This window comes from Phaethon lepturus, unplaced genomic scaffold, assembly GCF_000687285.1.
Source record: "Phaethon lepturus isolate BGI_N335 unplaced genomic scaffold, ASM68728v1 scaffold4661, whole genome shotgun sequence".
NCBI classification, from domain to species: Eukaryota; Metazoa; Chordata; class Aves; order Phaethontiformes; family Phaethontidae; genus Phaethon; species Phaethon lepturus.
Window position 1 is genome coordinate 66,705 of NW_010518315.1, and position 26,559 is coordinate 93,263.

The following is a 26,559-nucleotide window of genomic DNA, read 5'->3' on the forward strand; positions in this document are numbered from 1 at the left end:
AAACATGTAATAGTACAATATAGGGAAAGCTACATCAAAGTAATACTTGGTTTTTCTGTATTAAGTTTAGTTTTGATGTCCTACGGTGAGTCATAAAACCTTTGTTGTACTAACATTAGGATTATGCTAAGCAAAAGAAACCCCAAAGCCTAGTCCTGTCCTGTGAGGTTTACAGTAGTTTGAAATAGTGAGTCAGCAATGCATTCACATGACAATCAGCTGGTTCAGTATCTCCACTTTTCTTTTCGTATCTACTGTAGAAAATTAGAGTACTTGAGGAGCTCAATGTTAATCTGAAGAATATATAGCAAATATAAATTTATTAACAATTTGAGGGTTTTTTATGTTGAAAATTAAAATGGGATGAAAAAGATCAAGCAAAATGTTTCATTTGACTTGAATGTTAAAAATAAAGGAAATGAAGCATTAGATTCACATGAACAGTTTAGCAATTGCTGTGGTCACCAGAAAGACCCAGCTGAATTCTTCCTTTGCTTTGAGCAATATTGGATCTATTCGCCTTCTGGTGGGTCTTGTAATCACCTGATTAAAGTTGGAGTTGTAGGAATCTTTTTTATTAAATCATTAATATTTCTTTAAGCATTTTGGGCAAAGTGGAGCAGTTTCCCTGTTCAGAATAGCCGCATGTTCTGGGGACTTCATAGCTAAAGCACTGCTGCTTCTTGCTGAATGCGGAGTGTGGGGCTGCTCTGCTGCTGGCAGCTTGTTCAGAGTGCTACTGCCTGGCTTGTAGCTGGCAGGGCCATGCTCAGCTTGCTTTGCTCACTCTTCGTTGAGAGCTTGTTCTGTCAAACACTCATTTTGGAATCAGTGTAGGGGTTTGGAAAGCTTTGAATGGGTCTGATCCAGCTTCTGTTTGAGACCTTTCTTTGATGGGCTCTCATTGTTGCATACCTTTTTCTTAGGGATACATCATCCTTCATGAAATCAATATGCAACCAAACTTTTAAAATACAATAGCATTAATTGGTAGAACTGTTGCTCTAAAAAAATTTGCCTTCCTTAAACTCTGAGCTTTTTAAAATCATTGGAGAAAAGCATTATGAATTTGGTCTATATATCTGCAATTTTTCATGGGATATACGAGCATTGTTTTAGGGTTGTCCAGCACCTGAAGACATTTATAGAAGATGCTTTATAAATAAGTTTTTCCCCTATGAAATAAACAACCATCATGCTAACTTGTTTTGTGGTAAACGTTGAACCGTGAATGGAAAGCACTACGGAAATATTAATATTACCTGTAATTTAAATTGAAAAAAAAAATTAGAGAATTTAAAATTTTGGTGGTGTTCAGATAGCAAATAGGCTGAACACTTCTTTCAAAAAACTGGTAATGCAAATATAAGTACCACTTCGTATTTTTAAGTCCAGTCCTCTAGCTCACTTCTTCAAGTTGCAGAATTGTGTTTAAGCTATCCATGGTTAGATGGGAGATGGGAAGGCTGAAAGAGGCCAGCTTTACATGTTCCTTACCTGCCTCTGAGCACTAAGAGGCACGTGACCTCATAAACTAGCAGACTATACTCTCTAGAGACAAAAAAATCTGTGTTCTAAATAGTGCATTGCAAGACTTTGTCTGAAAAGCACTTGTGTAACAGAACACTGAGCCAAAAACATTCTCATATTAGGCTCATTCCCTCGCTTGCCCAACGTTAGAGGCTAATGCTCAGGTGGATATTCTGCTTGTGAATAATGGAACCGCCTTAATTAGAAATTAATATTTTGTGTGTTTATGAATACTTCTTAGCTCACTAAAATGCTGTAACCTGGAATATTTAAAATAGTAGTGTTGTGCTACTGGGAGAACCTCAGTATTAAAACTGTATATTACCTTATAGATCCAGGTACTGGTTCCATATGTTGCAGATTACTAACATGTTTGAATTTGCATGAAGTGTTCTAGAATAGACTTTCATATCCTAAGCAAAGTCTTGTGATTAAACACAATATGTTTGAATAGTAGTGGTTGTAGACACTAAGCTATTTTATTTATATTTCCTTTTTTTCAGGGAAAAAACTGAGTTTATCACAAGAATCTGCTAGAGAGGGGCCCCTGTTGAGAGCATTCGACAGTGCAGGAGCATAAGGCTTCTGTAAAGTACAAATGTAGATAGGAGATTGAAGCAGTTATTTACTATGAAAACATTAAAATACTGAATACTTTCAAACTTGCAGTAGTCCTCTTATTCACTGAAACTCAAAACCGCGTTTGTGCCATCAAGATTAATCTTTTTAAAGCCTTTTCCTAAAAGCTGAAGCTGTGCATAGTACAGCAGGTAGACTGTAAATAACAATGTAATTCCTCATTAATTCTTTCCTTTCCCCTGACAGTTACTAAACAAGAACAGTGCATTTTGCAGAGTGTTGTTATGGTTACCATACAAATGCAGCTTCACTAAACACACGTAAATTGCTAAAACTGGAACCTAAATGCAATGCTAAGGTGAGAGGATGGGCAATGAGTCAGATAAAGTTAAATGGAAATGTCAAGCAGAAACACTATCGTTCTTCCCTAGAAAAATGCTGCTTTTAATGTTAATGCAAAGTCTATGCCTCCTAACTGCATTCACCTCTTGGAGGATTGCCCTGTCTATGCTCATCCTGAACATTTTTCTGACACATAAAAAGCAAAGCTGTACGTGCGTCTCTGCACTGAGAAGCTGGTGTGCTGGGTTGGGCGAGACGCTCTGAGCAGGTCAGTGGGTCAGCACTGGCCTACACAGTATTAAACAGCAGGTCCAGCAGCCAGCTTTGAAGGTGAATTGAGGTAATGAACTATACATACCTATTTGCCATCTGCTTGCTGTCTGAGCTGTGTGTCAGGTCATGCCAGCTGACCCATCCTAGGGTATTTGCTGAAGAAATACTGCCATCATTTAAAGTTGTTAAGGCATTCAGTTTCATGGTCTTGGAGAACACTATGGGTAGATGTTGATTTTATTCCTCTTGCCATGTTCTAAAGTGTTTTTTTTTTTATTTCATCAAAAATGAGAAAATATTGGAAGCTATTTAAATGAGTACGCATTTCCATGCAGTCCAGACTTTGTTATTGAAGTTAGTGTGTCCTGATTTATATCTTTGCCTCTGCAGTGCTTGACTAATGGAAAACGCTTTGCTTACCTATGAATGACTCTAAATGTAGGGCTGTTTTTTGTTTTGCTTAGATGAGGACCCTGTGACAAAACAGACACATTTTCAAAGTGGTCAGCTAGAGGTATGTGTGGAAATCCTATTGGGATAACCAGTACTATTTCTGCCATACAAAAAGTGCTTTTGGTGAGTGAACCTACTTTGGTGATCTATGCTGTTGTAATGTTAGGACTGAACACGGGACCATGAAGAAAATCATAAATATATTTTAAAAGAATCATTATGTGGGGGCCCGTCTCCTGGTTTTAATTCTTGAGAAACAGCACTTAGCAGCTAACCCACACGTGGAGCAGGGTGCATCTCTACAAAAATAAGAACCAAAAAAATCCCACAAGAAATTTTGTCATTGCCAGAGGTTGGCAGGTGCCAGAGAGTCCTGTCTTTCACTAATGTGTTTGCATGTTCTGGGCGGACGTTGGCTTCATTTTACATTTTGCTGTTGAGGGATAGGCACAAAGTGGAGAGCAAGAACTTCTTGGAAGTTAGTGCCCTGGCACGTACAGTGAGTGAGGAAGGATGAAGCAGGGTGAAGAATTGACAGTCATGATTTCACCCTTTGCTAATACTAGCCCTCGCAGTACGCTGAATCCCCAAAACTGTTGTAACAACTTATGCTAGCCAGTAAGCATAGATTGTTCTGGAGCAAAATACCTCCAGCTCCCAGTGTGGCTGTGCTGAGCTAACCTGCACTGGTACAGAGCTGTTCCCAAACTCGAGCCTATAGTGGCACTTGCTATCATGCAACCAGCATTGCAGATTCTGCCTAAAATGTGTATGCAAATCATGATAGGCAGTCTCTGGGTCATGTTTTTGATTTATAAAAGTTAGAATCTGCAGTCAGTTACACCCATGCAGATCTAGTCAAGAAAATGAGATTGCCAAGGTATAAGTGAGGCTGGATGTTAATGCTTCATCTAGTCTGTAATTACATGATTGTTCACCTATAAAGCAGAATTGATTCCAGCTGGCGCTCATGCAGAATGAGGGAATTACCAGAAGTAAAATCTTCAAGGCACTGCAGTAATATAAACAATAAATTTTTAAAATGGGAATTAAATTTTATTAAATGCAGCAGATAAGACTGTCCATTTATATGGGGAGCCAAGCTGTAAGAAAGAAAGTGGCATTTTTCATGCAGCGACTTCTTAAAGTGGAACCACACTTGTGTCTGTGTGGTCCCTTGCCGGGGGCTTTGGTCTCGGTAAAACATTCCTCACAAAGGAGCCATCTCATTACTCCCTTCCCATCGTTAGCATTTCTAGAAACTGTTTTTCAGAATGGAACAATATAGTCTGTACCACAGCAACCTAATTGCCTTTTAAGTTCTCTGAAGCCATATATTGCAAGCTGCAGATGAATATGGTAATAACAATAATAAGCCACTGTCTTAATTACAGAACAGGAAAGAAAGGAAAACTGTGGCACATCTTCAGCCTGTTACTTAGCGAGGCATACCTCTGAGTTTCGCACATCAAATGTGAGACTTACACAGCTAGCTCCTGCTGGGTCCTCCTTGCAGTTAGGCCCGTGTTTCTGCCTTTGCGATGTCGTACTAGGGGATCTCCTGCACCGTACTTCAGCAGATCAAATACACCTAGCCAGCCTGCTCTGAGGTATGCTGGCAGCTACTTTGGACCAAGTGGTCATGACTGTCCATTTTAGTCACAGTCCGGTGTTTTTACTGAACTGTATAGGATGTAAGATCCCAGATGCTGCTCGCTTCTACAGCTTTTTTCCCGTCATATGGTGCCGTAATAGAGCCTAATGTGGCGTGTTTCTCAACATATGGTAGAGCTGTCTCAAATGTCTGTAGAGATAATACATCACCAGATGCAAAGCTAATGCCCAGTCCTACAAATACTGAAAGAAACAGAATGTATATAATTAAAAGTAGAAGTGAGTGGGTTATAAGATTTCCTGCATACTAAAGTTTTGAGGCTGGAAGGAACCATATGGAAGACATATACTTTTTACTTGGAATATGCCACTGTTCTTACGGCGTCCCTAGTCCTGCAAGAGAGGACTGAGTTGGCGAGACGTACTTGCCTATTCCCTTCTCTCCCTAAGACACAGCAAAAGAATAAAGAAAGAAAAATCTTTCATACATCTTCTCTTCTGTCTGCTTTCTGTAGCTGAACTGGCATGGACTGTGCTGTAATCTGTCTAGGTCAGCAGAGAAGGAATTTTGGTTCTGAAATATTTCTGTTCCACTAGGTCTTCAGAGTTCCTGGAGTGGAGCAATTTGCTCCACCCTTCTCTAAGGGATGTTCTGAAGACGTTAGTTATTGCTTTGAGAGTAAGAATTTCAATGTGATGCTTTTCTGTAGAAGTTTTCCCACTCTTCACATACATCTTGAAGTGTCCAAAGTGGGAATGAGATATTTTTGGCCTTGTCAATAGAAAAATACCCAGTTGATTAAATTAGTAAAATACAGTCCATTTGATGGGTTTAATTTAATTTGACACCAACAGTGTTTAAAATCCATGTTTATACATTTATACTGGGGCGGGGGGGGAAGGTTAAAACCCTTTTTCCTTTGAGCTACAGTTGCTCAGATTACTTCAGGAAATGCCAAAAGTTTATGTCCTTGGAAAACTACTTTGAGCTGTCTAACTAATCACAAAACCCAGCCATCAGAAGACAAAAAAGAAAAAAAAGGACAAAATAAGGTTGATTCTTGGAAGTGCATCAGTTATTGGCACAGGAGGTGGATCAGCAATGAATTCTGAATCCATCTGTATCTCTGCTTTGTTTTCATTGTGGCTTGATACACTGGAATCAGTGTCCTTTGCTGTTAGTGGAAGGCATTCTCCCTTGACACTGAAGACCCTTTGAATGCATTTTAAGCACGTCAAGACACAGTTTGTTATTATAATGTCCTGTTGGTATAATTGGAGAGTATACCATATGCACATTTGACTATTTAGAAGGATTTTATGTATTTTCCACTATTCTGCTTAAAAATGCATTGTGGCAAATTAGTGTTGTGGCTTCACACTGAATTTTGAGAAGATATATTGTAGTTAAATCATGCACTGATTCTCCTAAGGCACTTTGAGTTAAATCTAATTTTTACCCTATCTGACAAATAGGACCACTAAATGTCTGACTTGAATGCCAAACATCATCCCTACTAAACCTGTCTTGAGAGCCAGGAAATTACAAAGGTAGCTCAAAGTTTAAAGGTTTGGTTTTACTGAGCTGCTAGAAGTTTTGCGTCATCACCAGCTTATACAAAAAGCATACATTTCTTTCTACATACCAACAGGTATTTTTAAGTTGTCCCTATTAGTTGAATCACTTGAGTTTACTGCGACCTTATTACTTAGCTGACTGTAATTTTAGCATTTAGTGTATACTTAGTTAAACTCAGTCATTGCTAAGAAGAATTTTCTTCTGTTTTGTCACTTTCATCTTCATTTTCAAATTGAAAAACTTACTTTACAAATAGTTCTCTGTGTGTTGCAAAATCTGTGATCACCAAAAGATCTTAGAATATTGATAGATTTTTGTCACCTCAGAACAAATGAAAGTGTTCTTCCTCCTGCTCAGTGATAGAGAAGATGCTGGAAAGGATAAGAAAAAACAGTATTAATGCTCTCTAGGACATAATTACATTTCCTTATTCCATCTTTTACCTGGCTGAAAGCACCTGATCTTCAACTGTGTGCCTCAAGTTATAATTTAGTTATACAATTTATGAAGTAACAAATACTGTGATCTGCTGTATTGCGCTCTGATCTAGTGTTTACTCCTAAATTTTTAAGTATTTATGTTCACTTCATCTAGACCAGACATTTCAGAGTGCTCTGAAAGTGCTCTGAAGGCTAATGATTTATTTGTGGGTTTATATCTTCTTGTAAATTCTTAATTTGCTTGCAAAGGACATTGAATCACTAACAGTCTTTCACAGAACAATTAACAAGTATCAGTTTTGGATAATTGTTGTGAACCATTATGAACATCCATCCCATAGAGAGGTTTGGATGTAATCCTCGTTGCTGAGACTGAAGTCTTCACTCAAAGCTTGCTTTGAAGTTCATACAAGCTTTTACTGTAGAAGAAAATGGGGCAGGATTCCTACCATGTTCGTTCTTTCTACCCGTACTACCGTCTTAGGTAATAATAGATGTGGGTTTCTGTAGATATATAGAGAGAATATTTGAAAATTGGGCATAATTATCTGATATTACTAAAGACTTATTTTAGCAGTCAGAAGAGAATTTATTTGGAAACAGCTAGTCTCATTCATCAGAGTTAAAAGATGAAGATGTATGTATCTTGAGGAAGGCATATCCAAAGTGCTGCATTTCTGGACAGAGCATTTTCTTTTCAGAGAATTACTTTTTTCATATAGTTCATGTAAAATGTAGTTGTTCGCACTTGCAAACTCAACAGACCTTAGAATTCATTATTAAAAAGGATTTTACCAGAAACTTGCAATCAGCCAGCAGGTTATTTCTTCCCTGATACTTTCCACAGAGCCCACTGCTTCTAAGGTTTGCATTTGTGGGTTTCAACCCTGTTTGTGTGGATGTTTTATTTGGGGACCTATTAGAACAGAATGTCTCCACAGCCTGTTTGAGATAAAGTTAACTTTACTGTTTGCAAAGATAAATTTGTCTTTTGTATCAATATTTTTTTTCCCCTAATGCACGTCCAGATTCCTGTAGACTAGTACTGGTAAAATTGTGTTTTTCCTAACATTGCTGAAAACTCAGAACAACTCCACTGACTCAATGAAGTTGTTAAAGATTTAGCCGAATCTGTGTTTCTGAAATCAGAATTATGGACATTGTGTTTTGACACAGAACTTCTTGTGTGTCAGTGGCATTGCGCATGGTAAAGAACACATAATTTGAAAAAACTTGGCTCTCAAAGGAATTGGGTGTGCTGCTTTTGTCCACATGGTCTGACCTTCCCTTAGGGTGGTGGTACGTGCTGAAACTATTTTAACAGCCTGCTGAATTTTAATTTATTTCATTGCTCTTCTATTTTTGTGTACTTTCAGGAATTATTTACCTAATCTCAGCTCTTGGCCACCTGGCACATTCTGCACTCTTCCTGACTGTTTCTGCACAGGATGGAGGTGGCCTTCCCTCTGCCACCAATGCAGCCATCACAGTAAACATCCTTCAGACCGCTTTAGCCCCTGCCATATTTGAGAGATCCCGGTATACTTTTTCTGTTCCTGAAGATGCACCTGAAGACAGCCCAATTGGTACCGTAAAGGCCAGAGAGCCTCCAAGTAAGTTGCATGCTCAGTCACAGATTACTCACAGATTACATTGCATTCTTGTTGTGACCATTAACTGGAAATATCTACAGATAATCTTTTTAAAAAAAACTATCATATTATTCATTCAGTCTGAGCATTAAATAGTATTTACTGTTGGTATTTACAGCATCTGGTGTAATCACTGCTGTATCAGGATGCCCTTTAGAACAGATGGAGTTGGTGGTCCGTGGGGGTTGGCAACTGCCTCCATTTTTTTCCAGATGGATTTCTATAATTGTAAATGGGGAGATGGGAAGCGTGTTGTGAAAGTGTAAGGAAGGGTCTGTGTGGCGGTGTGGTTTGTGTTAAAGCATTAGCCATGCAAGACAAATCTCAAAGCAATAGTCATGATCAGAGACTGTTCAGGGTGAGGTAGCACCTGCGGAGCAGCCTTGGTAATAAGCCTGAACCTTCAGATAGCCTTTGCTTTAAGTAGCATCTGATGTAAAAGGGTTATAGCAATGGTCATCTGTGAACAGTAAGTTCAGTAAAATGCAGTTCTTTCAGAGAACTGCCACCTGTTTCATTCCTTGCTATAGTGAATGACTGTGTGTAGTGAAATTACTCCCGTAAGACTAATTTATAGGAGTGTTTTTTCTATATTTTATATCAGGGGAAAACAAGAGGATATTATGCTATTTTCTCTAGAGAGTTTTATCATACCAATGAGATGAAAATCAAATGGCGCACAAGTGGACAAACTGTATACGGTCACATTTTACTGAAGGCCTCCAGGGACAGGAAGAAGGAAGCATAAAAAGCCCAAGAAAGTCAAACATCTGTATAGCTTACATTTATTCCACTGAATTTAACAGCATGCCTTCTTCACAGATGTTCTTACCAACCTTCATATTATTACTTCCATATTTTTTTACATTTTTTCTTGTTGTTTCCATTTCTAGATTCTTTAGAAGTGGTTTCTTACAAAATTTCCTCTGGTGATCCACATGGAAGATTTGCTATTGACCCCCAGTTTGGTATCATCCGCACCAAAAAACAGCTTGACCGTGAAACTCAGTCTGTTGTGGTGCTCACTGTTCAGTCACAGTTGGGTAACTCCCCTGTCTACAGTAGCACCCAGGTCAACATATCTGTGATAGATATTAATGACAATCATCCAGTATTTCTTACCAAATCTGATAAGGTAACTATTTCACATACCCAGCCTCCTGGCACTGCAGTTTACGTTGCTCATGCGGAAGACAAAGATGGTGGCTTAAATGGTGCAATCAAATATAGTATTGCAAGTAAGCAGTCAAATGCATTTAGCATTGATCCAAGCCTTGGAGTGGTAAACCTCACCAGGACAGTGTTTGCAGATAAGCAGCAGGAATATACTCTACACATAGTAGCTGAAGACTGTGGAATTCCTCCTCTGACTTCTTTGCTGATGTTGACAGTGATTATTGAAGAGCAGAAGATGGGCCCTACTTTGGTTTTTCAAAACCTGGTGTATCAAGTAGAAATCAGTGAAGGTACCTCTCCAGGTGCCCGAATCCTTCAGGTTCAAGCCCACTCACTTGATCCACACAGCATTGCCTCCAAGCTGATGTATTCCTTAGAGCCTAGCACAGATTCTGTTGCATTTGGAATCAGCTCTGATACTGGCTGGATTTATCTTCGGAAATCTTTGAACTATGAATATGCACAGATACTAAGTTTTAGAGTCCTGGTCAGGACCTCCACAGATGAAAACCTCAGGCAAAATGCAAGTACATCGGTAATAGTTAACGTCCTGGACGAAAATGATAATTCTCCCATGTTTATGCGTGAGAGCTACTTCTTTGAAATAGAAGAAAATCCGGTTCCCAGGGGTGTGGTTGGCATCATTACAGCTGCTGACAAAGACTCAGGAAGAAATGGACAACTTTCCTATTTCCTTTTGTCTGATGGAAAATATTTCAAGATGAATTCCAACACAGGTAGCATTTTATGATTTGTAATCTGCCTAATATTGCTTTTGGAAAGCAGTCTTCCCTAAGGGAATGGAAGTGTAAAGCTTTCAGGAATCACTGTGATTCTCTTGGGTTGATGTGTGAATATTCTAATTCAGAGCTTCACAATTTGGGGAATGAAATAAATCTAATACATGTTCGTGAAGAAAGAACTAACTGTAGGATTTTATTTTTTTCATTACTTCATTCTGGTCACTTGGTCATAAGTTTCAGTGTTTGACTGTAACAAATTAAAAGGAGTTTTAAGTTACAACTTCAGTAGCTCGTGTGAGGAACTTAATTGCCTGTGATCAAGTACAGTTGAAAAGTACAGATCAGCCATAAATAACTGTAAAAGTAACTATGACATTTGACAATTACAGTGATTTATTTGTGAAAATAAGGCTACATCAAAACTGAGTTCATGTTGTACATGGCACCTCAGAAATCAAATTGGCTGAGAGAAATTTTTCATGGTACAAGGTGTACTCTGCAGTGAATCCCAAATGCCTTGAGTAATAGGTACTATGTCCAGACAGTATAACACCACAGACCACAGCATGGATAGTCCAGAGAAAGGGAATCCTGTAAGGAAAACAGGCACTGTAAATAATCCAGTTTAGCAAAATGATACATAGAGAACAAAGATCTGTTGTTCAAAATTTCTGTTCCCAGATGTTCTGACCTCATGGGGAGTGAATAGGCTCTCCCAGAATTTCTCGGTATGAATCTCAAAATAAAATTGCCATTTCAAAGTAGGTTCCTGTTGAGTATGTTTATGGAAGTGTAAAGGCAAACAGAGTACTGGGAGTTAACCAAGATCTTGAAATCATATGTGGTTATCTCTGTGAAGGACATTGATCAACTGCAAATCTACAGCTATATTGAGTATGGTTGAGCAGATGGAGAGAAGATTGGGTCAGATTTATTCACTGGTTTACCAGAATGTATAGGAGACATTAGGGTTCCTGATTCATGTACAGACATGCTGAGAACTTCTTAACCCAGGGGCATAATAAAGGCCATTTGTCAGCAGTTAAAAAGCCTGTGCTCATATATTCTCTGTCCTGAATTGTGGTGAAGAAAAGGACGGATGGATTTCTTCCAAAGGTCGGCATGTTGGTTTGTACTGTTTTATACCTTTTATACCGGGGCATCCACTGTACAGTGAAGGATGTAATATGGTACTAAAGTACAAGTGCAAACCGTGATTGGCAGAAAGTTTTTATGGGACGGATCTTGGAAAACTGAGGTTTTAATGTCAGCAGTAAGGTGTATCAGAAGACATGTATCATTATTTCACATTAAATTAAATGTATAATTGCATATAGTAAGCGCTAGCATGCAGTAAATACCTAACTCCTTTTCTCCTTCATTGTCTGCCAGGAGAAATCATAAACTGGGTTGCGCTAGACCGTGAAAAACAAGCTCACCACCGGCTGACCGTGCTAGTCACCGATCACGGATCACCGCGGCTCAACGCCACCACGGCCGTGTACATCGCCGTGAGGGACCTCAACGACAACAAGCCCCTCTTCCCGCAGGCGGCGCCCGGGCGGGGGCTGCGCCTCCAGGTGGGATGCGCTGCCTTGCTCCGAGCACCACCCTGTGGCAGCAGCCCAAACCCCCCGTGCGGCGAAACGGTAACCGCACGGCACCGAAACAGGAACGTCACCCCCGCGTCATTTGGACGCGGGTGTAGTTGGGAATTTCGGGACTTACCAGATGATTACACTTCTCTGCCTTGTATACTGTTATGTGGAAAGGGTATACATGTGTAATTTTATTTACGTATGCAGTAGAACCTCTTTTAATTTCTGACTTTTGAGTCTGCTGTACTAAAGATTTGAATTAGCAATATATGCAGGCTGTAGCAGGATTGCTAGAACTGTATTATTTAACCATTTCCTGAAATGCTCTTTGCACTGACTGTAAATATTACTAAAATGGAAAACAGAGCAACAGTTAAACTCTTGTGTTATGGCAAGGAATTTATTTTAAGACTTGCTGTTATCCATGTATATTTGCGAATTATTTATAAACTGCTTGATGACAGGTTTTGGAAGGGCAGCCGCCAGGGACACTTATTACCACCATCTTTGCAAAAGACTTTGATTCTGGAAACAACGGTGTTGTATTATATTCAATAGAATCAGGTAAGAATTTGAAGTGTTATAAAGTGATAAGAAAAGATACACTGAAATAACTAGAGTTTTAGAGGTGTCATGTATACGTACAGGATTTTATGTCTGTTAGAATAAAGATGCCTGTGCAAATAGGAATCAGGACCACCGTATGTCTTATGAAGTATCTAAGGAGGTGCAAGCCGTTACCTTTCCTCCCTTCCCGCTCTGCCCCATCTTCCTGGGGGTTTGGTTGCTTGTGGCCGGCCAGAGAGTGTTCAAACAGCACTCGGAAAAAATAAGGACCGTGATCTTGTACTATAGTTTAATGTTTCAGTCAGTTGTTCAACATCTTAAAGGAAAGATGATCTGCCTTTTCCCATGACCAATTGAAAATTTTCCTGCTAAAAGAACAGCTCATGACAGTCTGAGACAGGGATCAGAAGGATCAGCAGATAATCTGGGCAAACAATGAGGCTTGTGGGTCTTAGTTCATGTTTCACCCTTTGTTTAGCACGGTGTTAGCCTGACATAGCGTGGCCGCTTAAAAACACTTCTCCTCTTTAGTTTTCCCCATAATTCCTACAAGTAGTGGTTCACTTCTGGAGTTAGCAATAGGATCCAGTTTTGTTTGCAGTGAAATCAGTAATGGAGCAGTCCTAAATTAGAACATGAATGGGACTGAGGCATACTGCTAAGAGACATAGAGGTGATCTCTGCTTTTGCTGCATGCTCCTTGCTACACTTCTATGCAAGAGAGAGCTCCATCTGTAACCGATGCGGAAAACGTGTCTGTTCCTCCAGCCTTGCTTCACTATTGTTTCAAAACAGCAAGAGGTGCCAAGAACAGAACTATTATTTTGGTACCTGCTCTATTCTACCAGCTTAATGTAATCAATACCTTTTAAGCTTGGTATTTGTAGTCTATGGTAATTTGTACATAGAGCATACGGTGTCATAAGAGCAGGAAAACATTTCCAGTATTTCCATACACTCAGTGTGTTTCTTCAGGTGTTATTTTTGGTGTAGGCAGAGCTCAAATGTGGGCTCGGTTGGTTTAAACTCATTACAATTACTTGTCGCTGCAGAGTAAAAAACAAAATTCTGCCAAGCTACATTGTTCCTCACTCTCAAAGAGCAAAGGAATCTATAGCCTCTTCTTGCCAAGGCTGAAATTACCAAAAGATTCCTGTGGACTGTGTTACACTGTGTCTTTATGTACCCTTTTGACTTCTGTGGAGTAATGGAAGGACTTTAAGATCCAAATCCACAAAGGCCAGAGAACTAACTCTGCTCTCTTCCACCATGAGATGCTTAAATGTCTCATTTTTTTAACAACTCTATTGAAAATTTTGCAGTTGAAATATATGTAGATAATAAAAAACTGTAGTCAGTTTATGGCCATACTATTATTCCCTTAATTTGGATACAAGTGGCTGCCTCTTCCAGAGGGAATTGGAGAGAATCATAGACTTCTGCGCTGTGAATAATATATTGCACGAAATGATCCCCCTTACGAAAAAGGGGATGAATAGTACTCAGCCCTTTGTTTGAAGGGTGATGGCCAGGCAACATGGGAAGTATTCTTCAGGGGTCTCTGCCTGTCTGTATATCTAACTATATCCCCTTCCTTCAAACAGTGCATTGGATTTTCTTACTGGCTTCATTGTAGAGCCCCAGAGGGGAGTAAGTAAGAGTTCAAATTATAAAAATTACTAGCAACACAAAATATGACTGGTCTTGCAAATGCTGTCTCCAGAAAGAACAAAAGGATAAAAACAGCAGCAAAAAAACACTGAAAGAGCCCTCTCAGCCTTGGAACTAGATATTTTCCTGATAAACAAATCCAGAAACAGCTGAGCTTCTCTGATACTAATTTTTGTTGTTGTTGTTGTTAGTTGGCTTACAGCCTTTAACATCTGGTGTTCTGTTTCATGATGAAGTTCTTGCCTGGTTTATATTTAAAATAGTATTTTCTAGTTCTGGGACATTGTTCAGTACTAAAATATGAAGAAGAAATATGATCTGATTTACAGCCATATTTGTTAAACACAAAGACATCAGGTTAATTGGAGGATTGCAGGCAGACCGGTGCTCTTTTCAACCGTTGAGGGACTGCCACAAGATTAAGAGCTATGAGTGTCAGTGTCAGCTGTTAAGCTTGTAAGAATCACCGGGTAATTTTTAATGTTCTTGAGACCTTAAAGAAATGCCAAGATAGCAGCAATAAATTAAGCTATGCAGGAGGGCTAATGACAAATGCCAGCAAATTACGTAAGGAAAAATCTGTAAAAGAACTATGAGGTTTACACAACAGATGAATTTTAGTCTTCAGAGAAGTGTTTCCTTCAAAATGCCCCTCCCTCTTCCCAGAAAATCAAAACAAATCATCCTTAAACATTCACCTGTATGGAAATGCATGATCATATGGCCATACCTCCACTTTTGTGTTACCACTGAGAGAGTAACCTAATTCAGAGGGAGGTGAATCCCAGCTGTGCGTACTATTCCTTGGTGATGCTGGCAATTGCAAAGTGATTTGCCTGGCCTTCTTTATGAGTGTCAATAGGTCATAATATAGCATTTATAACAAAAATTAGTCCGTATTTATACTGCATCATAAACTATTGCTTTGTGTGTTAAGACAAGCACTGGCAAAGTAGAGGCTTTTACAGTTACATTTGGACCAGTTCTAAGGATACATTAGCACTTGACCACCAGAGTGCTAGAAGTCTAGTTTACACTGCTAACACACAAGAATTGTCAAGTGTTGTATGTATGTCTGGGGACAAGTACTTCTTCTCTGAGGTGATTTGCAAGCAGCAGGCAGGGAGCGTTCCTACACTTGCAGAGGGCTGTGTTTTTGCAGCATCCCTGTAGTCTTCAAGCTCTTTGGGAGCCATGGCATTGCCTTCCTCTTTTCTGTTGAGAGGCACAACTTTTCTTTCATCTCACAGGAGAAAAGGAGATGGCCAAGGCACTAATTATTTTAAAAATTCTATAGCTAACTATCACTGCATACTGAGGTCAGGAATATCTGAGAAAATTCTAGTATTACTTTCTGTCTGCTTTCTGGGCTATTTTGCCTGAATGTCAGTCCCTGGAAGGCTTGATTGTTCTGCCAAACTTGACAGCCACACATTGCCTGTGGTTTCACAGGCCATCTTTTTTTTGTCCCAAACTGCAGTTTCTGTGATTATGTTTGAGAGCACAGAGTTGAGAAAGTGCCTGGGCTTTGGAGAACCTCATGTGAATGAAAGCCTGGCCAACAGGTTGGACAATGCAGAGGTGGAAAATTTAAGTGAAAAAGCATATTTGTTTATTGGCAGGTTAGGATAGGGTTGCAGGCAGAAGAGGAGACTGGGGCCATTAGAGTCTAGTTATCAAGAGATTTAATTTTTTTCCTGTTCCATGTTTCATCTGCTCTTCTTAGTTTCCTTCTTGCCTATTCATTTCTTCTATACTTTCTTCCTTTTCTCTTCATACAAAAAGGGACATGTTTAGGGTGTATGATACAAACAGCCGTTGCCTGATTGAGGTGATTTATGGAGATGAAAGCTGAGCAAATGCTTCTGGAAGTGTAGGGAGCGTGAGCTTTTAGAGCAACGACTGACGTGCTCTTTGAGTGTAAAACTTAAAACTACCTTTTCCCTTATTCCTCACTTTGAACTTCCAAAAGAATGAGGATTTGGAGTGTATTTAGAAAGTGAGCAAGCTACCACTCACATGCACTTGCCCTCAGTAATCTTGGGCAAAAGTATTCAAAAGTGGTCTCTCTCTTCTCTTAGTACATGTCATCTATTAAATCAGTTGAAAAGCAAGATCTGTCTTTAGGCTTTTGAAATTCAGGAATTGAAGAAAATGCGTTAGCTACAAAATGTAGTATAAAAGTTTGATTAGTCTGTCTGTAGATGAAGGGAAATCAATTTCAAAAGCTTTTTTTTTCCTTGAAGTTTTTTCTGATTTGGAATCAAATGGCTACACTTTGAAATTATCCATGAATCAATTAAAAAATAGGCTCATAAAAATACCAGAAAAATAGAAATAAGATGTTTCAGGTTTGACTGTCTTTATAGTGCAGTACCTGATAAAAAAGATGAAAATTAGAAACACTTTCAAAATGGAAGTCCCAAGAGGTTCTGGTTTTATCCAATATCTCTCTCCAATATCATCAGACTTTTCCGTTACTTTTATCGCCACCAAAATATACACAAACTTGATTGTTTCATGCAATATTTGGATTTTAGTGGAATTGTAGTCTCTAGTGAATAACGCTATTGGTAACTTCTTTTCTGACCAGCTTTCTTTTATTTTATTCAAAAATGTAGATTCTGACTATTCCTTTCTCCTGTCAAATAAGCTTCAACCATTCAGAAGGTCTGTGGACGGACACCTATTTGAATTGAGCTTAGCTATCTATGTTCTGCTACTTGAAAGGAAAAACAAGTATTGGTCGTTATGTTGAGGTGCTGACTATCCTCATCACTGCTGAAGCAAGGGTGAATCCTCCAATTGCTCAGATCGCAGTTATGTACTTGCAATGTTTTTGTTCTCTGATTATTTTTTTAAAACTATTTTTTATTTTTTGTTTGGTTTGGTAACTGTAGCTTCATTTTGGTAGAGAAATGAAGGGAATAGTTTTTGTGCACTTCTGTTTACTGTTTTCTTTTTCTTGTTACTTCTCCCTATCATGTATTTTAAATGTCAGTTTTAGCAAAATGTTAACAATATATGCATGCAATTCACATTATGTGTTCTGTTTTTCATATCTCCTCTGCCTTTTGCTTAGCTGGGATTTTGTGTCATGAAACATATGGAACAAAATAGCATATTGGTGAAAGTAGACATACTGTTGGGACCTAAACCAGGAAAGTAACCAAAAGCTATTTATGAAAACAGAAATATAGCAGCATTAATATTTTGAAACTATCATGAAAAATGCAGAATGTGGGACTGTCTCATTCAATATAATTGTCTTTACATATTGTTTCTTTTTGTTGGCAATTTCCTCATTACGTTCCAGACTCAAGAGTCAACCCAGAAGGGACTCATGGAGCATTAGAAACTTATAGTCAGTAAAAAATAGGAGAACAATATTGGGAAAAATTCCTATTTGTCGATTGTGAAAACCCTGATTTCTAACTAGCCTGCTCAGTGTTTTTTCAAATTCTACAGGTGCAAATATTTTACAGTTGCAGGTGAGGTGATCGGATACAAAAATGAACATCTACATGTGCAGCTAACTAATTTGCATGTGCAGATTTGGAGAACATAAACAGCTTCATGCTCACTTAGGTGCCTATGGAAATATAGTTCCTTATGGGTGTTTTGTGTACTACATCTGCACTGAATTTATTTTTTACCACAGTTGCTTATTAGAATAGCAGCTGTTATGCTGCATGACTTTGTTTAACCCACTAGCACACCTTACTAAAAATTCACATAGCAAAAAGTTGTTTGCATAGTGTTTTAAGAGAGATGTAGCTATGATAAGTTCAATTTTCTTAGTTTCTGGTAAAGTATACCAAGTAATAGACAGTTTCCCATTTTACTAAAAATTGGAGAGTAATTTGTATTGCATTCCTTGAAAATGGGGGAGATGGGTGTTGGTCTTTTCTCACAACTAACAGGCAATAGGACAAGAAAGAATGTCTTCAAGTTGCACCAGGGCAGGTTTAGATTGGATACTAGGAAAAATTTCTTCACCAAAAAAGTGAAGGGTTATGAAGCATTGGAACAGGCTGCCCAGGGAAGTGGTTGAGCCACCATCCCTGGAGATACTTAAAAGATGTGTAGATGTGGCACTTAGGGACATGGTTTAGTGGTGGACTTGGCAGTGTTAGGGTAATGGTTGGGCTCAATGATCTTAAGGGTCTTTTCCAACCTAAATGATTCTATGATTCTAAATCACAAAGAGCTGTTTACTCTTCTATTGTAGAATTTTCCTTTGCAACTCTAGAATAAATGTAGTATGATGTAGCTGCAAGTAGTAATTTTAATTAGATGTTGCTTGCTATTAGCATGTAGCCAGTCCTTGATAAAGGTTGTAAGCATAATTTCCAATATTCACATGTTGCACTGCAGCAATTTACTGTAAGATTTTACCTGCGTCCAATTAGCTCCTGGTTCAGAGCACAGGCAGCATCACTGCAGTTAGGGTGTCTTAGGGGTAGACAGGGCTCTTTGCTGACCCATAGCATGCAAGGGGCATGTGCCAACTGTGTATCCAGCATCGCTTACTTGACTCTTCATGCCAGTTCCAAGACTAAGACTTAATTCTTTCTCTGGCCCTGCCTGCCTACTTATGTTGGAAGTAGGAGTACCAATCCTGGCGTGTCTGCCTCTCTCCTGATGCACACACCATTGGTGTGAATAACTTTGGTACATAGTGGAGCAGTTGCTTTAGAACTCCATAGCATTTCTCTCTGTAGCTTTCTAAATTCAGAGTAAGTGGTTTATAATAACTATGTACTTGATGAAAGAAGAAGAGGTGAACCAAATGAGCTAGAGCTATCCAAATGAGTGCAGCAGGTTCTCTTTCCTCTGTGTCCTGCTCTTACTTACTATTAATTACAATGTTCAGTACTATGGAGACAAGCTGAAGAGGTCTGCAATAACTCATATCCATTTTTTTCCCCCATAGAAGAGGATATAGGATACTTCCAGATTGATGCTGTTAATGGGGAGTTAAGAACAACCCGGTCTCTGTCACATGCTGGGAGATCAGACTACAGAATGATGGTGACAGCCAGGGACCAGGGGATGCCTTCACTTCAGGGACATGCTGCTGTTTACATCCAGGTACTTGTATATGTTGTACAGACAGAACGGTTATGTTAGATACTTAGTTTCTTTGAAAAAACTTTTTTGGGAGAAGCTAGGGAAATTTTTCTTCAGCCGTTTTTCTGTTGAGGGAGGAAATGAGAGGGAAGACTAATTTTGATTTATTAAGAATACACAACAACATTCTGTGTTGTCTTGCAAATAGATTATGTTTGTGCTTTAGTAGGAGGTCATTATGAACACTTAAAAAGAGAAGAAAAATACCCAGGTAGGCAGAATGAAAAGCAAATATCAGGAGGGACTGAAAGTGGGAGAGTAGATGGTTTTTTTCTCCACTATGTTACTCTCTTTTCTAAACTCTGGCTCTGTAACCCAATATAAGGATAGCTCATTCCTTTGTGCTGGTTTATACAGGGCTGCTCTGCACGGGAGTGTGAAATCCAGCACGTGCCCTTTCCACAACCAGCCACCTGCTGTTCATAGAGCCGCGGTGGGGCTGCTTTGTCCAGGCTGCCTGTGCTCTCCTTTATCAGAGGGTGACTGTGACAGAGGCTGCTATTTTCATGTCACCCAAAAGATGGTTAATTTTCATTAGCTTGGGAAAAAATGCTTCCGTCAAGAAAAGGCAAATGCAGTTCCCACAGTTAAAGAGATTCTTTCATTTTAAAACATTAACTTGGAACACTGCAGCAATCGATAAGGAATGAAAGCCTGTAATGACATAAACAACCCTCAGAAAAAAACAGCTATCTGTTTGTGTTTGGCAAACTACATAGCGTACTGTGCTTTCTTTGTCACACCTGTCCCTGTGATGCTGTCCTATGTAGAAAGACAGTTAAAGTGCTTCAGAGTAGTGGTAGAGATAGCAGTATTCAAGTTGTCTGTCTTTGGACCCCTGTGATTCAGAGGGTGAGAGACTGTCTTGTCCCTTTTTTTTAACATGGGAATGAAAGATAGAGTTATGTAATGACTGGCCAAGGACTATTTGAACACTCATGGAGCATGTTGAGTTTGTGTCCCAGCTTTGAGGCATACTTAGGAAAAATGTAGTCACAAATAATACATGATTAAACTCTCAATTAAGAAAAAGAATTTTCATTACACTGTTCATAATAACAATGGAAAAATATTGCAGTCTTTGTGCTTTTGTTGCAGGTAATCCCAATTCCCAACAGGAGATCTGTCTCCTCTCAAGATTTCAAGCACTTTGTCATACCTGAAAATTTTAAACCTGCACAAGTGTTGAATTCTCTGAAGTGGCCTGATAATCATCTAACAACTAACAGGAAACTGGATTTCAGTATCGCTAAAGATGATGACAATGTTCATTTTGAAATAGATAGCTTGACAGGAGACCTTTTTCTTTCCAAGGAACTTGACTATGAAACAGCTTCGCACTTCATTTTGCAAGTTATTATAAAGGATTATAATAATAATCCTCCACAAAATAACACTGTCTTCTTAACTATCGATGTAGAAGATCAGAATGATCATTCTCCATATTTTCAAGATGACTTTGTAGTGATTGGCATAGAGGAAAATGTACCTGTTGGCACTCCACTTTACACATTCAATGCAAAAGATGGAGATGGCACTTTTCTGAACAGCAAAATACAGTATTCCCTAGAAACGAGTAACATGGGTGAAAATCCATTTCTTATTCACCCTTCACATGGCACCTTGACCACAGCTTTTCCACTAGACAGGGAGATGACTCGCTCTGTGATCCTTACAGTGTCTGCAGCAGACCAGGCAATAAATGTGACTGATCGCAGGTTTGAATCCCTGGCTGTGAAAATTGTTATTTTAGATGTCAATGACAACAGTCCCGGTTTTATGTCTTCACCTCTTTCCTATGTCATGGAGGATGTGGAGGTGGGCTTCCTTGTGCACCGCATAATTGCAAAGGATCCTGATGAGGGAAGAAATGGACAAGTTACGTATCACATTCTTTCAGGCAATGAAAACAAAGCATTTGTATTGGATAAAATCACAGGTATTGTAACTTCTGTTCTCTGGAGTTTCTTGTGCTGTGCTTCTTAGAGTAATATTTGGGAGTGCATACAATGCAATACTGAAATACAACATTGCTACGCTACTCTACCCAGGTGACTTATCATCCCCAGGGGTGATTACCTTGGGCAGAGCACCACGCGAGCATGGCAGTACTGTGCGCAGTAGGCAAGCTGAGTGAGACTCGGCTCAAAAATTTCTGCATTTCACTATTACTGTGTTGTGTAGATGTGCTAGAGCGCTTTCCAATAGCGCATTAAGGAATGTGGGAAGAAAGTGTGTGCAGTGAAATACTTCATTCTGATTTTTGCATGATGCATACTTAAAGCATGTGCATACACATATGTTGCTATACATACACACAAGGAAAGAAAAAGTCAAGATCAAGGAATGTGCATTACACTGTGGGTGGAACATGTTCAGTGGAGGCTCAAAGTGCTGATGAATTTCTTCTTTCGTCCCCCTGAAATTCTCAGGTTCCCGAATGAGTTCTGTAACTATTATACCATCTGCACAGAAATGCAAATCTCATCCTAATAGTTGCAGCATTTTCTGGTTCTTATACTGATTTTGAATCTATTAGGTGATACAGCTGACACTGATTTGTAGAAATCCTAGTCGCATAACTTATGTGCAAAAGACAAATATTTAAGTTAAATAAAGTTTCAAAGTTAAGCCCAAAGTTAAATAAAAAGGAATCTCTGAACTTCACTTGAATATTCCATGAATCCCAGTTTCCCTTGATCTCAAAATGAGTATTTCTGGGCCAATTAGCATTCTAAAGGGAATAACAGGCAATGACAAACTCCAAAGTCTGGAAGCCTTCCAGCAGTGGCACAGCATGCATGGTGATACTACACTGAAGCTATGAGTGCTGGAACAGCTAGGACCCTAACCTGGACCAGAATACTTTTTTAATATATTTTTTCTTTATAATAGGGCTCTTAACTACAGCCCAGGTTCTGGACCGTGAGATTCAGGAACACTACAGTTTGACAGTCATGGCTCTTGATGATGGCAGCCCAGTCCTCTCTGCCACCCAGGTTCTAACCATCATTGTTCTTGATGTGAATGATGAGACCCCGATATTTCTGAAACAACTTTATGAGACTGCGGTTCGTGAAAACCAAGATCCAGGGGAGTTTGTTATAAAGGTAGAAGCTGTGGACAGAGATTCAGGTAATTCCTGTCCTTTTGCTATTAATTTCATTGTGGACCATAATAGACCCATCAAATCTTGCTGCCTGCTATGCTTGTGTGTACAGACATTGTGCTTTTCCCAAGGTAATGTATGAGTTTTGAGTTTCAAAATGTGGCTTTTTTTTCAGACTCTCAACCTTTATTCAGGGCTTGGAGATATTCGAACTTGCACACTGGGGTAGCTTCAGCTCTGACTGGTATATTAAATGTCAAATGTGCACTTGCATGATGCAAAGTGGCTCAGCGTACTGTTGCTTTCGTGTGAAGATAGCCAGAGTGGTTATAAATCAGCAATGTTCAACTCGGTTAAAGTTAATATTTGAACGGGGTTTTTTTTTGCTTTCGATCAGAGCGTTTTGAATAATTTTGAATAGTTTTGTTCACTAAACAAGGGTCCTAATTTTGTAACAGAACCGGCAAATATGCACTATCTTTTCTGACCAGAAAGGGGCACTGTCATCCAAGATTTTCCCGCTAGTTGAGCTGTGAAGAGAAGGCTCTCTGGATTTCAAACAGGCTTTTACATACATCAGAATGTTAATGCATTCCTTTTCAAACATATGCAGAATGGATGAGTAAGAAGGGGTGGTTCATATGCTCTTTGAATCACAGGTAAGGACTAAACGTGAGAGAGTCTTTGCTAAGCAACAAAGAATTCCCTCCAGTTCTTCAGCTAGCTGCTGTTTTGAAATACCTGAAATGCATATGGTGTTATAAGTAGTCTGTGTGCTGGAGAGAATCTTCTCCTGAGTAATACCACGCACAGTGCATGCAGCTGGTGTAACGTGAAGAAGTTACACAGAGTCTGTGGTCTGTAGTAAAGATAAAATCTGGAAAGAGGATTAAATATTACAGTACTGCTCAAGTTGGCCCAAAGGTTGTCTCAATTCAGTGAATGACTTTCTTTTACTGTGTGTTCACTTCCTACACATCTTTAGAATTGTTTAAGGTTGTGCTATCCAAAAAACAGATAAAACAATAGATCTTGTTAGCAAAATAATTTTCTGTATTCAGTAAGATTTGTCGTTTTAATGTAGAGCACATATTGATTACAGAAGGCTGAGTGATCTCAGCAGAGGTGCTGTATAGAAGAGACATTTCCCCACAAGCATGTAAAGTATTTAGAATTTAGGAATGGTTGGGTAGCCCTGTCTATGAAAATCTTCATGACAGCTGAGCAGCATTACAGTCTACCTCTGTACCTTGATCTTCCAAGTATTTTCTTTCTTTTGTGGATCACACTATAAGAAAAAGGCAGTCTTTGAAGTAAAAATTTGCAAGATTACAGAGAAAACAAGTGTGAATTTGCTTGAATTCCTCTCCCTCCTTTCTCTGTCCTTTATATTTATTTATTGCACATCTTGTGGGAAATACAGCAGAAGGGAAATCTTGGGAGCGGTTAGGAGGAGGGTGCGGGGGTGGCTTGGCAGGGTGGAGAGGAAGGCCATTCCAAGAGTGCTGGGTGGCACAGTGTGCGCCTGCCTGTGCAGACACTGGGCTGGAGCACTGTTGTGGCTGATGGTTCCTTCCTGCCTTTTTCTTTCTTTTTCTTTTTAAAGTACATTTTCCAGTAACCACAGCCCCTCTGTTGGGCCTTTTTCTCACATTTGCCTGATTTGGCCCCATGTCATGTGCGTGTAACAGTATTGTTCCAAACAAATGCTAAAGTGATGCTCGTAATGTAAGAATATAGGATGTATATCGGAGTCTCATAAATATAATGCTACTCACTTTTATGGTTTTGGAACAGAATTTTTGAATAAGATGACTCCTCTCGTGGTGTTCTTCATTTTTTACTTTATTTTTATGCACCCTTTAAATTGCAGTTCACATCCCAATAATATTTGCATAGTCTCAGTGGAGGACTTTCCTCCCATCACAGATTCCACCCCCCGACACCACTTCATATGTTCCCTAACTGACCACGGGGAGGAATCATTTTTACTGACAATATCAGCCATCATCAACCTTTTGTTTTATTTGCCTTTCTACTTCATTCCCTGTGAAGGGAAGAGGAAAAGAAAGCAACTGTCACCACCTTTGTTTTTGACCCAAGCTTTAAGCTTGCTTCCAGTTCAAAAGGTCTTGTTTCTTCTTTCAGGGTTTTTTTATTTAGTTTGTGGTTGTTTTTTTTTTTTTGGAAATCACTGCTAAAATTTTTGCTTGTAATGATTTTCTTTCATGTATCCATGAAACATCTTGTTTGGCCAACTCCCTCCTGCACTTTACAAGAGCTGCACTTACCACAACCCTGTTGCCTCACTTTCTCTAAGCCGTCTTACACTGTGAGAGCTCTCCACCCACCTCAAGGCCAACATGCAACAGCACAACACGAGTAAATGCAAGTGCAAAGACATGTGTGATATAGGTGAACACTGGGAAAAAATGCACGGGAAAGCAAAGATACCTGCAGTGTATTTAAGCTAGGTCAGGGGTTTGTCTTGAGATACGTCTTTGCAAAAGCTCTGAATGAACTGAACTAGCATTTATCAAGGTCTGCTTTTAAGCTGATGTGCACCTCTGTGGTTCAGTAGTTATGTCTGGAGCCTTAGGAGAAAAATCTCAGAAGCTTAATAGGGACTGCTGACTTATAGTTATGAGACAGGGCTTACTGCCACTCACTAGACATTTTCTCTTACTCATATTCATGTATTATTATGGTCTTAACAACATTAATATTATAAAGATGAGACTTGAGCCTAGATTTGGGGCAGGGGGGACATTTGTTCCCATTGCTTCTTCACCAGTGTTGGCAGTAGACATACCCCAAGTGTAATGCCATGGCTACTGCTTCAGAGAAGCCATGGTAGTACCCTGGAAGAGCAGGGGTTGCCCATGCAGTGGCAGAGGAATGGGAAAGGGGGCTGAAGCTTTCCCCTGACTGCAGCTCAGGCACCATGCATCCACCCTGCCTTCTAGCCTCCAGGAGAAGTGGTCCCTGCCACCGGCCGGTGGCAAGGAAGGGGCTTAGCTCCTCTTCCAGCTCATAATGCGCAGGAGGAATAGTTTGTTTCTCATTTCAGCTTGCAATTTCAGCCCCCAAAATGTGACTAGCACTTGTGAATAATTAACCAACAGGTTGGGTCAAGTGCAAGCTGCTGTGCCATGGTATGTGAATGCGTAGAGTCATCATGCTTCTCTCTTGGGCAGGGTGTGCAGCTTTCTCCTACTGCTAGCTGTATGCTCCTAGCAGCTGGATAGGAGAAAGGAGGCAGTAAGTACTTGGGAAATAAATGTAATTAAGGTGTCATGTGTTTGTGTGCTTTTAGGGTTAAAAGTTTTAATTGCAACAGTGTGCGAACAGTCAACTTGGATGGCATCTGTATGTTTTTTTGGCACTGCCTGTGAATAATGTCCATTGTGAAATCTGCAAATGCACTGGATTGAAGCAGTTCAGTTGCAGGAGACCAAAAGCTAATAGTGTAATATCAGCCCTACGGTGTCATGTGTCTTTTTTTTTTTTTTTCTCCTTTATATTGGATATATTGGTGATTAAGGATAGATAAATGCAGGCAGAGCTGCGAATGTCTTTTTAAATGTAGTTGAATGTTATCTAATATGGAGAGATCAAATAGTGTGTTGGTGACCTTAAACTTTCCAGACATTCTCCTCGATATTCCTTACCGCTGTGATTTTTCTCTTTTTTTCTCTAGCATTTTTCCTTCTGCTGTCGGTTGTACGAATATGTCCTTCCCTTGACTTAGCTTTAGTGCAAATGCCTTTACAGTAATAATTCTTTCAATCAAATTTCAGTAGCACTGTCGACTATTTAACAAAGCCATTCAAAGGCAGACAAAGGAAGTCATGGACATTAAAAAAAAAGTAGTCTCTGTTTCTTCTCTCACACTGGTGTTTCTCCATCAACTCCAGTCTAGATTGTCCTGTTTGCTATTGCAGCAGGTGAGAACAGGCAGGCAGTGTTTAACTCTGAATAGCAATTTTAGTATGACTCCTAGGTGCTGTAGCTTTCCAGGTGCGTTAACTGTCCCTATCCTATTACAAGACTAATTGTTGGTTGGAAAAACACAGAATTATTGAATGAAACTTAGAAAA

The 26,559-nt window shown here is 39.4% G+C and overlaps 1 protein-coding gene across 1 annotated transcript in view; it reads left to right on the top strand.

Annotated features, from left to right (window-relative positions):
- The window catches only part of LOC104628174 (protocadherin-23-like), a gene marked incomplete at its 3' end in the record, with an annotated part of 96,905 nt that overhangs the window by 66,517 nt on the left and 3,829 nt on the right, over positions 1 to 26,559 (top strand). The window contains exons 5-11 of the mRNA XM_010296677.1: positions 8,187 to 8,423; positions 9,356 to 10,375; positions 11,774 to 11,961; positions 12,444 to 12,543; positions 19,154 to 19,311; positions 20,449 to 21,289; positions 22,246 to 22,485. Of these exons, the coding sequence (XP_010294979.1) occupies positions 8,187 to 8,423; positions 9,356 to 10,375; positions 11,774 to 11,961; positions 12,444 to 12,543; positions 19,154 to 19,311; positions 20,449 to 21,289; positions 22,246 to 22,485 (2,784 nt within the window). The remainder of the gene's footprint in view (positions 1 to 8,186; positions 8,424 to 9,355; positions 10,376 to 11,773; positions 11,962 to 12,443; positions 12,544 to 19,153; positions 19,312 to 20,448; positions 21,290 to 22,245; positions 22,486 to 26,559) is intronic.